Here is an 11,772-nt window from a genome sequence, read left to right on the forward strand (position 1 = left end):
CAATGGCAGCACAAATTACTCAGCTGGTGTCTCAGACCATTCATTTTGGCAGTAGGACTTCAAAAAACATTAATTTATTCACTTCTCTGTGATAAGATGTGCAACCACCTTTTAGATTAACTGAGCGACACTGTTTGTCATACTTCAGATACTTGTCCACTGGAAACTTGACTTTGAAGCCTGAGTTTTTGGAGAGAGCTCTCAGTTGCTTCTGCTCTCAGTTGGATTTTAATAGAGCCTTGTGAAACAGTGACAGGTCTAGATAAACTCAGCAGGAATTTATTTTGCAAGCTCTGTTGACTTTCTCACTTACCCCTGTTTCCTACCTAATTTTTCTGTCTGGCTCACTCACTCAGGCAGTGATTTGCCCAGGATATATTTTCAAAGAGTTGAATGTTTGGCTTGTCTTCCTTTCTCATTTCTGAACTCTTGCATCCCAACCTTACTCTTGTCCTGTTTCATCCTGGCTTCTTCATTTTTCATTAAAAAAGCAAAAGCAAAAAAACACATAACAAACCAACACAAAAACAAAACAAAGAGAAAAGCAAATTTACGTTTTAGATGCAACTGAGACCTGCTGTGATGATTTATGGTAATTACTGACTGAGAGCAGTAAACTCATCTTTGCCTTAGACTTCAGTTCTGCTGGGGTTTTAGTTACACTAATGCAGGCAGAAACTCTCAACTGTTTCTCTAGGTTTCCTTGTTTATTTTAAAATAATCAGTGAATCCTGAAATTTAATATTGCCAAGCTATTTGTTTTTTACCAGAAAGCTAAAACATCACTACTGTAGCAGTGAATATTCTCACTGTTGTCCTCCACCTGTAGCATTCCTAGTTCTTTTTCAAAGTAGACACTCCCTTTTTCATTATCTTCTCATCTCTCCATCTATTTAATCATTTTTTTTTCTTTAAGAATGATCCAGACTCCATACAGGTAGATGGTTGCTGCTGGTGTTGCTTTTAAGCTAACAAAATTCCCCTGCCAATCTCCTGGTGTTGATCACTTATTTATTTATTTTAGCCCAGAGCTATGGTAAGTAGTCAGAAGTGGAAGAATTTCTACCCATACAATGCATTCGGAGCCATAGAAATATCTAGTTTTATGCATCTCCAACCCTAGAGCTGTAGGGGCAGATGATAAACTACAGCTCTTCCTTCAACATCATGAGAGTGTTAGCAAAAATGGGGTCTAGGTGCACAGCTGACCTCCAACATAAAAACCAAGGTATTGGCCTACTTGGGAAAATACCTGCTCCTGAAAACTTTTGCTAAAGTAAAGAAGACAGCATTTAGCTCAGGATGATATAATAATGGTAACAGAAGACTATTTTTAGTGCCATTCTAGTGATAAATTAATACTTGAAATGTAATGTATTCAGAATGGTCATCAGGGCACTCTAATTAATAATAAGATAATCCTACACGGAGCTGTCTTAATTTGCGGTTTAGACCAAATATTCTCTTAATAAAAGTTGCTTACTGCTACATTTCTACTACTTTATTAGCGGTGAAAGGATAAACATGGAAGATGTGGACCTGCTGCTGAAAGGGGTGGGTTATTTACTGACCACAGATGCCTGTGTTAAGGCTGAGGATGCTCAGTACCCTCTGTCTGGGTCCTCACTGCCCAGGTCTCCCAGGCTCTTGTGCCTGGAACAGGGTTCAAGAAGCAGTGGAAATACAACTAGTGGAAAACTATTGAGTCAGGGATCATCTCTGAAAATTTATGAAGATTGAGGGAGGTCCTTGGTGAATGAAGAACCTGCTGTTGAACCCATCTTCAGCAAGGGCAATAGGAATTGACAATTGATCAGCTTCCCCTCAACTCCTGGGATGATCACAGAGCAAGGCATCTTGGAAGCAGTGTATGGTCACATGAAGGAGAATGTGGTGACTGGAAATAGCCAGAATGGATTTACTCAGAGTGAATTGTATCTGGCTGAGTTGCTTGCCTTCTCTGATTAAATGACTAGATCTGTGGATGAGAGTAGAGCAACGGATATTGTTTAGCTTGACAGGAGTAAGTCTTTTGACACAGTCTCCAAGATTGTCCTTGTATCCAAGCTGGGATCATAGAATTCAGAATATCCTTATTTAGAAGGGACCCACGAGGATCATACTCATCTAGTCCAACTCCTGTCTCCACACACAACCACCCCAAAATCAAACCCGATGTCTGACAGTGTTGTCCAAATGCTTCTTGAACTCCATCAGGCTTGGTGCTGTGACCACTGCCCTGGGGAGTCTGTCCCAGTGCCCAACCACCCTCTGGGTGCAGAACCTTTCCCTAACTCCCAGCCTGACCCTCCCCTGTCCCAGCTCCATGCTGTTCCCTCGGGTCCTGTCGCTGTCCCCAGAGAGCAGAGCTCAGCGCCTGCCTCTCTGCTCCCCTCATGAGGGAGCTGCAGGCTGCCATGAGGCCTCCCCTCAACCTGCTCTGCTCTGGGCTGAACACACCAAAGGGCCTCAGCTGCTCCTCGTATGTCTTGCCTTCTAGACGCTTCACTGTCTTTCTAGCCCTCCTTTGGGTGGATGCTTTCCGGTAGTTTGTATCCTTCTTATACTGGTGGTCTTAAACTGCACACAGCGCTTGAGGTGATGCCACATCAGGACAATCCCTTCCCTCGAATGGTTAGCAGTGCCCTGTCTGATGCACCCAGTACAGCTGGCCCTTTTGGCTGCCATAGTATACTCCAAATGGATGGACTACTAGCTGGATGACAATCTGACTGGATCACTGGGCTCAAAGTGCGATGGTTAATGACTTGTATTCTACCAAGAGGCTCATTCTAGGTGGAAGACCACCAGGGGCTATGCCGGAAAATGTCCTATTTAATGGCCTGAAGGAACATATATTGGAATGTGGTTTTGCAAAGGATCAAACTGCAGGGTACAGCTCTCACAAGAAAGGGCAACGCTGCCCTTCAGAGGCTCCTAGATAAACTGGAGAAATGGGCTGACATGGACCTCGTGAAACTCAACAAGGACAAAAGCAAAATCCTTCCCCTGGGATGGATGAGTCCCCTGCAGAGACAGGCTGGGCAGCAGCTCTGCAGATGAGGACATGGGGGACCTTACTGACACTAAGCTAAACACAAGTCAGCTGTCTGCTCCAAGAGCAAAGCTGATGGAATACCATGGCTGAGCATTTCTTATCCTTTTTGCCGTGTTGTTTTGCAGTTCTGAAGGCTCAAACCATGTCTGGTGAGGTCTTAATGCAGCTGCTGGACTTTGTTCTGACATGGCAGAGAAATGCTCGTGCATGGCTTTCTGCTGTCTTGCCCGTGGGGTGACAGAACATGGTGAATGCATTGCAATGAACAGTTGAGGATGGTAACGTTTTAAAATAAATTGTTTGAATATATTGAAGGTTTCACAACATGGACAAACAAATGAGAAATGCAGACCTGGCTAGTAGCTCATAGTGGTATAATTGATTTGCTCTTCATGTGAATAGCCTAAGCAATTAAACTAAAAATAATCAATATCAAGTGATGGTTGCTGTCTGCCCTGAGTTTAGCTATTTTATGTCTGTGCTTGATGGATATAGATGTATTTGTAGTTTGTACTAGATATTCTCTGACTATGAAATTGCAGCAGCAGGTTGTGAAACATGTATGAAATTAAAATTTTGAATGCATATAGGGCATAAAAATACAGTCAGCTGTGGAGGTTTTGCTATGCAGGGCTATAATGTGCCTTCCCAAATAGCTGGCAAAGCTCATCAGACCTTGCAAGGACAAGAAAAAAAGAAGAATCCTTAAATAGCTTCAAAATCTACGCAAATATTTTTGCCTTTTTTTCTCACTAGTGGATTTCCCCTTACCCTGGGCTGGGAGGTGTTTAAAAGGAAGAAGTTTAAGTTCCCACCTTTAAGTTTGGCACCATTTTTATCATGTTTACATGTTATTTACTTCTATCTTTTGTGGGGACTGGTGTGGGCAGGATGGATTCAGAGGAGGAAAAACCTGGAAGGCTTCAAGAAAAAGGGATGGGCCAGGTGTCCAGGAAGAGTTTTTTATCTTTATTCATTTTTTTTTTTTTCCTGCAAATTGAAACCTTTTCCTAGCTTAGAGAATCAGATTTGTTTGTTTGTGTGCTTTTGTTGTTATTCATTTAAATGAAATCTGGTTTATAAAAGTGGAGCAGTTGTCATTGATCTCGATGTTCTTATTTTCTTCTTTTGCTGCACTTTCATTTAGAGTAACAAGACCCTAACCAGGAAAGGCAAAAGAGAATAAAGTTTGGGATGCTAGCTGGGTGAAGGAGTGTTTCTGAGTTAAATCTGTTCACCTGAGTTTTGTATTTTTCAGTAAAAGCAAATAGCATAACAATGGATGCCAAATGGGTTAGTGGTGAACTTTATGTTAGGACTGAATGACAGATCTCATAATAAGATGCAAGTGAAGGACAAGGTCATGGCTGATAGTCCTTCCACTGTAATGTTTTTGTGCATGCTGTTTATAATGCATTATTATCTGCCTGCTTTTTATTTTTATTATTTTTTTTTCCGTGTGTGTGCACATAAATGGACCTATACTTCTTCCTATACTGATCTTTACCCTGTAACTGATGAGCAGACATTTACATCTTATGGCTGTTACTAGAATCTTCACAAGGCCAAGCCAGAGCTTATAGACAACGTTAGGAAAAGAATAGGAATGATATTTATAGACATTTATACTCCTAATGGAAAATAAATACTTTGCAACACATGGAAGGCCAGTGCTGACCATAGTCTGGTAAGGCTGTGCTCTGTTCCATGCCCTGGCTGTCCTAGTGCACTGCCAGGGGCTGCTGTCAGATCGGTTAGTCTGGCAGTCTGCAAGGAGAAGAAAAAGTATTCCATGATCAATGCAGAGCTGTTTTCATTAGAAGCTGTCATGTCCTTTATTTGTGTTGCATGTAAACCCCAAAGGAAATTCGTCTTTTAATCACAGGTTAAAACTAGGAAAAGAAACTTAACAGCTTCCTTGGAGATTAAAAGAAAAAAGTGTCTGATTTTGTACTCATTAAAAACATTCAGTTCGACTCCCAAACATGACCAGAACAAATGTTTTGAGATAGAAGATCTGTCTGAAAGTTACTTTTAAAGGAAAACAGGCTCTAATGTTTTATGCCGTTTTTTTGCAGGAAATTAAAATGCATGACTGACAGTGAAACTGTTGCACCTGACTGGCCTTACTACAAAACCATTGATAGGATTTTATCCAAAGTGACAGACCACAGCGATGTGAAAATGCATGAAAATCAGCAACCGGGTCCTTCTACATCACAGACGGAGGCCTCACAGTCTCCATCAGCTAAGTCAACACCTCTGTATTTGCCATATAACCAGTTTACATACGAAGGAAGGGAAGAGTGCTTTGAAGATGAACATTCAGAGAGCTCGTCAAGCTTACTTTCTTACAAGCTGAGGTAGTATCTAATTTTTTTCCCCTTTCTTGTATTTCAGAGAATGAACCCGGATCAGCTATCTAAAAGGGAAATCCTGGAACATTTTCCTCTAATGGCTGTTGTATCTTTCTTGTAAATCACAAGTGAGATATATTTCCCAGTGTCAGCCTTTCTGCTGAATTAGGGCATTTTCTTTCTTCCTTTATGAGAGATTGGAAGAGAGTAGGAGGACTGGGCAAAAAGTCATGTAATATTGCCAAAATTCAGCATGCATGTCACTGCTCACATGAGGTAGAGTGTTTGTAATAGGAGTACAGGCATGTTCAAGACAGTACTGAGAAAGCAGTAAGAGATATAGCATACTGCTTAGATGACTCTTGGCTTGCTCTAGTTTTATTTTGGTATGAGTAAGCGAACTTTCCCTGGCTTCAGCTATTGTTAAAGTGGAGAAAAGTAGCATGCTAAATATTGCTGTGGACACCAAAATGCAACCATTTTAAATACAATTGAGAATGTCACTTTTTCAAAGTAAATGCTAGTTTGAGAGTGCAAACGTATTGCCTTTTTTTGATAAGTTTGTAGTAGTTTGGAAGATAGCATTTTAACAAAAGGCAGGGTTGTACACTGGATACAAACTTTAGATTTTACTAGTCACATTTTTTGTCCAGAGTAGTGTGAGATAAGAGTTGATTGCAGTTTTATGGCAGCAAAAAAGTCAATCCTGGAGATCCTTACCATAAGTCTGTGAGCCTTAAACTATAACAGTAAAATGATCTGTCAGTCATGCAACTGAGCAGGTGTTAAGCTGGAAGAAGAACCAACGCAGCAAGTCTGGATTATTGTTTCCAGGCTTACTCTTGGATGAGTAAAACTAGGATAAATGCATTCAATCATTTAAGCAATGGTCTTTGAATGGTTGATTATTTTAAAAACTTTCTTTTGGCAATTGAAAATATATTATGGCTATCACGCGTGTGATTTCTGAGCTGTTGCAGCTTTTTTGTTCACAAGCAACAATTTATTTTTTTCATCATAGATCATTGTAATGGTTTGATAACCCTGATGAATGATCTCTCTGCAGTTGCCAAGATCAGGCTTCTTATGCAAGAACTTTCTGCTCCTCCAGTTCATAATTTGATTTCCAATAATATTTTTTTAATAGTTAAGGTTACTTTTCGACAGCTATGGGGCAAATTTTATTCACTAGGCCGTTGTGGTTTAGCCCCAGCAGGCAGCTGAGCACCACCAGCTGCTGGCTCCCTGTCCACAGGTGGGCTGGGGGAGCTCTCCAAGTGTGAGAGCTTGTGGCTTGAAGTTAAGGCAGCTTACCAGGGGCAGCAGAAGCCAAGCAAACCGAGAAACTGGTTGGCTGCTGCCCACCAGCAGGCCTAACAGTGGCCTTGGGAAGACAAATGCCATCACCCCGAGTGTCCCCCCCTTCCCTTCCTGTTCCCTGGCTCCATCACCGATGATAAGTTATCATTTGATAACTTAAGGTTGTATTTTTTCAGTTGCAAGATGTTAAGTTTCTTCAGGTTAGGGACAATTCCTGTACAACATCTATTTTGTACCATGGGTGGCTGTGAGGGGAAGGCAGAGGTCACCACACCAGGTCTCGTTGCAAGAGTGTAGACAAGCCATCTCAGAAGTCAAGCTAATCAACCACAACTGTGCATTCATTGTGCTTACAGTTTGCAGAGTCCCACTCTCATGTAGATGCTTTCATTTACAGGTGGGCTTTCATCTTAGCAGACTTAAACTACTCTGCCTTTTCTCCACAGTGATAAGATTTGGAAAATTTAGGCTATCATGTGTTTTAGCCTGCTTCAGGTTCTGTGTTTTTTTTTTTTTTTTTTTTTGTCCATTTTTGTGTTTTTATTTGTTTATTATTTTTTAGTAAAAAAAAAAATATATATATATATTTGAACTTAGCCAAGTTAGGAACTATTGGTCATTGAAATCTAGCGTTTAATGGTGCAGGCAGGTTTTCAGCCGGCTGCAAGCCTACATGGCAGGTGATGATGCTCTGTCCATGCTGTAGCTCAGGCTGCAGTGCTACTGATGCCCGGTAAGGATGACTGCACAACTGGCTTCATGAGCTGCAGGGAAGGACAGGTTGACCGTCACTGTGGTAGGACCTCCATAATATGTTGCTCCCTAACTTGCTGGTGTAGTTGTGCTCTCACAGTCTTATTCTCTACTATAAAATTTGTTTGTGCAATGGAATACTGTGCATATCGTTTAAAAACAAGATATGTACATATTCAAAAGTTAAAATTCAGTTCTTCTGTGTTTAAGGAAAAAAAATGTTGAGCTGTGTTTAAAGAAAAAAAAAGTTGAGCTGTACATACCACTTGAGAGATTAGTATAACATTTCAGGTGAGCGTCGTGACCAGATTAAAAATCTGCAGGTACTTGTGATATTAATGGGACATGTACCTGGGAGGAAGAAAAGTGGTATTAAAATATTCACAGGGGGTTTTGAAAAGCTTGTACAGCTTTGACCTGTTTAGTTAAGTCTGATGAATTAGAAAAGAATATGTACTCCTTTTTTTTTGGCCAGAAGGAAATACAGCACTTGCTAATGGTATCAGATGGGTTAAAATCACTTAAAGCTGCCATGGTAAGACAGGGAAGATAATTCTTTTGGAGTTACTAATGGAAAATTATGAAATGAGAAGCAATTTTCAGCTTAAGCAATTAGTATGTCATCCTGTATGTGAAAAACACTTTGAAATAACCAACAAGAGCAAAAAGAATTTGCATACAAAATTTGGGTCCCTCTTGGCTTTTTTTTTTTTTTTTTTGGTAAATGTCCTTGACTCTAAACAGTACACGGTTGATCTAACATATTCAAAAAATGTACTAAAGACAACACTGGGATTTGAAATCAAAAGAATGCTTCAGATCCCCAATCTCCCTCTCAACTTTATTATTTTATAGCTATATAAAACACTTAGTTTGAAAAAAATGCACATATATCTATATGTAAAACATTGGCGTGTTTTTCATCTATATATTTTATGACTATGTAGTTCTTATTTGTCTGTGAAGCAGACTATACACAGATCGGTTAAGTGTGCAAAGTAAGCTTATGCTGTGGGATTTTTTTTCTCCAGTAATAAAAATAATGATGTTATGGCAACAATAGATCAGTGAAAAAACCTCAAAGAGTACATTTTTTTTTAAAGCCAACTTTTAGGCTTCTGAAAATTTTACTGTTATTCCCTTAAACTCTTGAACACAGCTTTTAAGCATGAGCTTTCTGTTTTTCCATGGTATCCTTGATCATAGCAGGAGGATTCTTGGCTGTATAAGTTACAACATTATAAAAATATATATTGAATTTAATATTTAGCTTTTATGACAGAGAAAAATGTCAAAATTTACACTTCTATCAATACATACACACTCTCAAGCTAAAAGTAGTTGAAGCTAGATTCCTTTACATTTTATTGGAGTCTGGGAGCTTCTTAGAAAAGCTTCTTAGAAAAACCTGTTTTTCCTAGTTAGTGATAATACAATTAATTTGAGATCAAATTAATTTTTATTTCTGTTGCAATTCACAGATGAGGAAAAACATTTGGAATTCCTATTTCCTTTAATGGGATGCCTGCTATTTGTTCAGTATTGCATGAACACTGCTCTTGGGCTTTAAAAAAGCTTATATTGTACTGCAGTGTCCATAAAACATCTGACAATGGTAGAATTATTGTTGGATAATATAATGTGGTGTGATGGAGTCTTGTACTGCAGCTTAAACTTTTAAATTCAGATTTCATAACAATGCTATAAATGACTTTTTATCTAATTGAAAACTGTTTTTTCACCCTGTGGATTAATTTATAGTCTTGTTTCTTCATTGTTAAAATAATGACAAAACATAATTATGCAGATTGTGAATGTGGTTCAGACCTCATCAGTTTTGCCATTTCTATCAAACTGAAAATGGGGGTGAAAAGAAGTTACTTCCGTAGATTAATAGACTATAATAAAACCACAATGCCATCTAGTCTGACTTCTGTTGAACACCGTCGATGTATTTGAATTCAGTTATTCTGATGTGTAGCCCAGAATGTTACAGAGGGGATTCTGTGGTATGGTTCCCTTCAGCAGAGGGCTACTGCATTCTGAAGCCCCCGTCTCTGCTCTCCTCCACTTCTCTGTTCCTAGGATTTGTTTGACTCTTGGAAATTTTTCATGAGATATCCAGTCCAGATCTGATATATTTAGAAGACGGAGAAATCACTCTCCTCTATAATAATCTGGTCCAGAGATTAATCCCTTGCTTAAACCAGTATGTTGTTTCTAATTTGAATATAGTGAGATAAACTTTCAGATGCTACTTCTATTTATCTTTCCTTCCACTGTATTTGAGATATTTTTAGTATTTTTTTTTTGCTTTCTATCTAGATGTAGTCATGTACCGTGATACCATCTTTGGTATACTTTCATTTTTAAAAGGTAAATTGAATAAATTGGTACACATGGTTTACACACAAGAAAAGAGTAAGAATAGGTAACCAGAATTAACCAGGATACGTATTGTTTAATAGAAGTGCATTAAAACTTGGTAAAGATGCTAATTCAGGAAATAACAGTTTTGGCAAGTCCTTTAATCTTTCTAAAATCATGCCATAGTTATTTAAAATCTGAATGGGCGGCTTCTACAAAGAAGTTTGAGCTTAAGGCTATGCGCATTATATAGTGCATCTTACCTCATTATGCAGACTTGTTATCATAGTACGATGCTTTGCCCAGCCTCCGAGCCATTTTTTGTGGTGGTTATCTACACTTCAAGGTTGAGTCTTGTAAATTCCTGAATGCATTTGGCTGTATTTGAATGAGCCTAGTTTACCAGAAGATCCAGATTGCTCCGATTCTCAGCCCTCAAACTGTGAAGATCTTTCTGCCATCTCTAATACTAACATTTAGTTCCAGATCATTGTTAGTTCTGTTTCATAAAGATGGTAGAGTGGTCTACTCAAATTTGTTCATAGCTTCAAACAAACAAAAAAACTCCACCAACAACAAAACAAAAAAAATCCACAACCAAGTCAGAAACAGTAGTTAGTTCTTAATGAATTTTGAAGAAAAAAACAATAGTACTTCATACGCCATGAAGTAGTCAGAAAAGAAGGGTTTTTATTGTGGTTTTGTGGAGGTAACACAGGTAATAGACTGATTATTTTGTGTTTTAACTCCCATTTCATTAATTATTCACACATATTTCTTAAACGAGCATCACTGGGTGAGTGTAGGCAATCAATCAAGGAACTTTTTGGACAGTGAATTAAAATGATTTTAGATAGATGTACAGTACACGCATTTGAGACTGGAAATGTCTTGCCTAGTTATACCTGGAGGTTTTGCTTTGTTCCTCTTGGACCCCAACACACACTGTCATTTCTGGTTTAGCCTCATAGATGAGAGGGAAAGCATCGCTTCCCTTCATTTCTTTGAATCCTGCCTATTTATTTTAGGCCATTGTGTGGAAATAGCTTTGCAAGGTTCTGCTTGGAACATGGTCCTAATGCCAGTGCTCTTCTCTGTCATAAACACTGGAGGTCCAAAAGTACCACCAAGTTGTATCTGAGGTCCTGGATTTCCCAGACCACTCTTCCCTTCAGATCAAAATCTACCTTTGGTAGAAGGATGCTGTCAGGATCTGTTGCATTCTCATCGTCACAGAGATGTTGGTTGCACAGGAATACAACGTGGAGAATCAGCAACCAGCTGATGTTTGTTACATGAAATATTGTTCATTTCTTATGCTGGTGCCTTGAGACTACCAAACTAGACATACTTCTAGCTGAAACTACTTGAGGATATTAACGCTGATGGGATACTCACTGCTGAACCTTATGTGTCATATTCCTATCCCTGCTTCCCTCTTTACTTTCTGTTAGAAAAAGTTGGAGAGGTCTCTCTGGCCCTACATAGGAGACCTAGAGCTTCTAAAGAAAGGTGGCTTGGTATCTGAAGAAACTTTTCAAGATTCAAATATTCAGGAATCACCACATTTTATGTTGTTTCACATCACTGAGTGTCCTTTACTTGTAAACTAGATTCTTTGGATCCTTCTTTCCTTTTATATTTTATTTATTTAGTTATTTATTTATTGGAGACCCTATTCTCAAGAGTTTTCCTTCAAGAGCTATTCTGCAAGATAAAGAATTATAAATCTTGTCCTTATTATGGACTTGTGAGTCATCATAAAACGTCCTGCATTACTGTGCAGTCTCTAGGACAACCCTTCAAATATTTTTTTTCTTCTCTTAGAAATAAAGTATATTTTAAATCTTTCAATCCAAAACATTCCATCTTTTTTTTTTTTGTTTGTTTGTTTTTGTTTCTGTCATTCTATGTCTT

The 11,772-nt window shown here is 38.8% G+C and overlaps 1 protein-coding gene across 6 annotated transcripts in view; it reads left to right on the forward strand.

Annotated features, from left to right (window-relative positions):
* MSANTD1 (Myb/SANT DNA binding domain containing 1) overlaps positions 1-11,772 on the forward strand; it is a 51,346-nt gene that overhangs the window by 35,464 nt on the left and 4,110 nt on the right. For all 6 annotated transcript variants that reach the window (XM_068679764.1, XM_068679765.1, XM_068679766.1 and 3 more), the window contains one exon: positions 5,137-5,421. In XM_068679764.1, coding sequence (XP_068535865.1) covers positions 5,137-5,421 — 285 coding nt within the window. The remainder of the gene's footprint in view (positions 1-5,136; positions 5,422-11,772) is intronic.

This window comes from Anas acuta, chromosome 4 (assembly GCF_963932015.1).
Source record: "Anas acuta chromosome 4, bAnaAcu1.1, whole genome shotgun sequence".
NCBI classification, from domain to species: domain Eukaryota; kingdom Metazoa; phylum Chordata; class Aves; order Anseriformes; family Anatidae; genus Anas; species Anas acuta.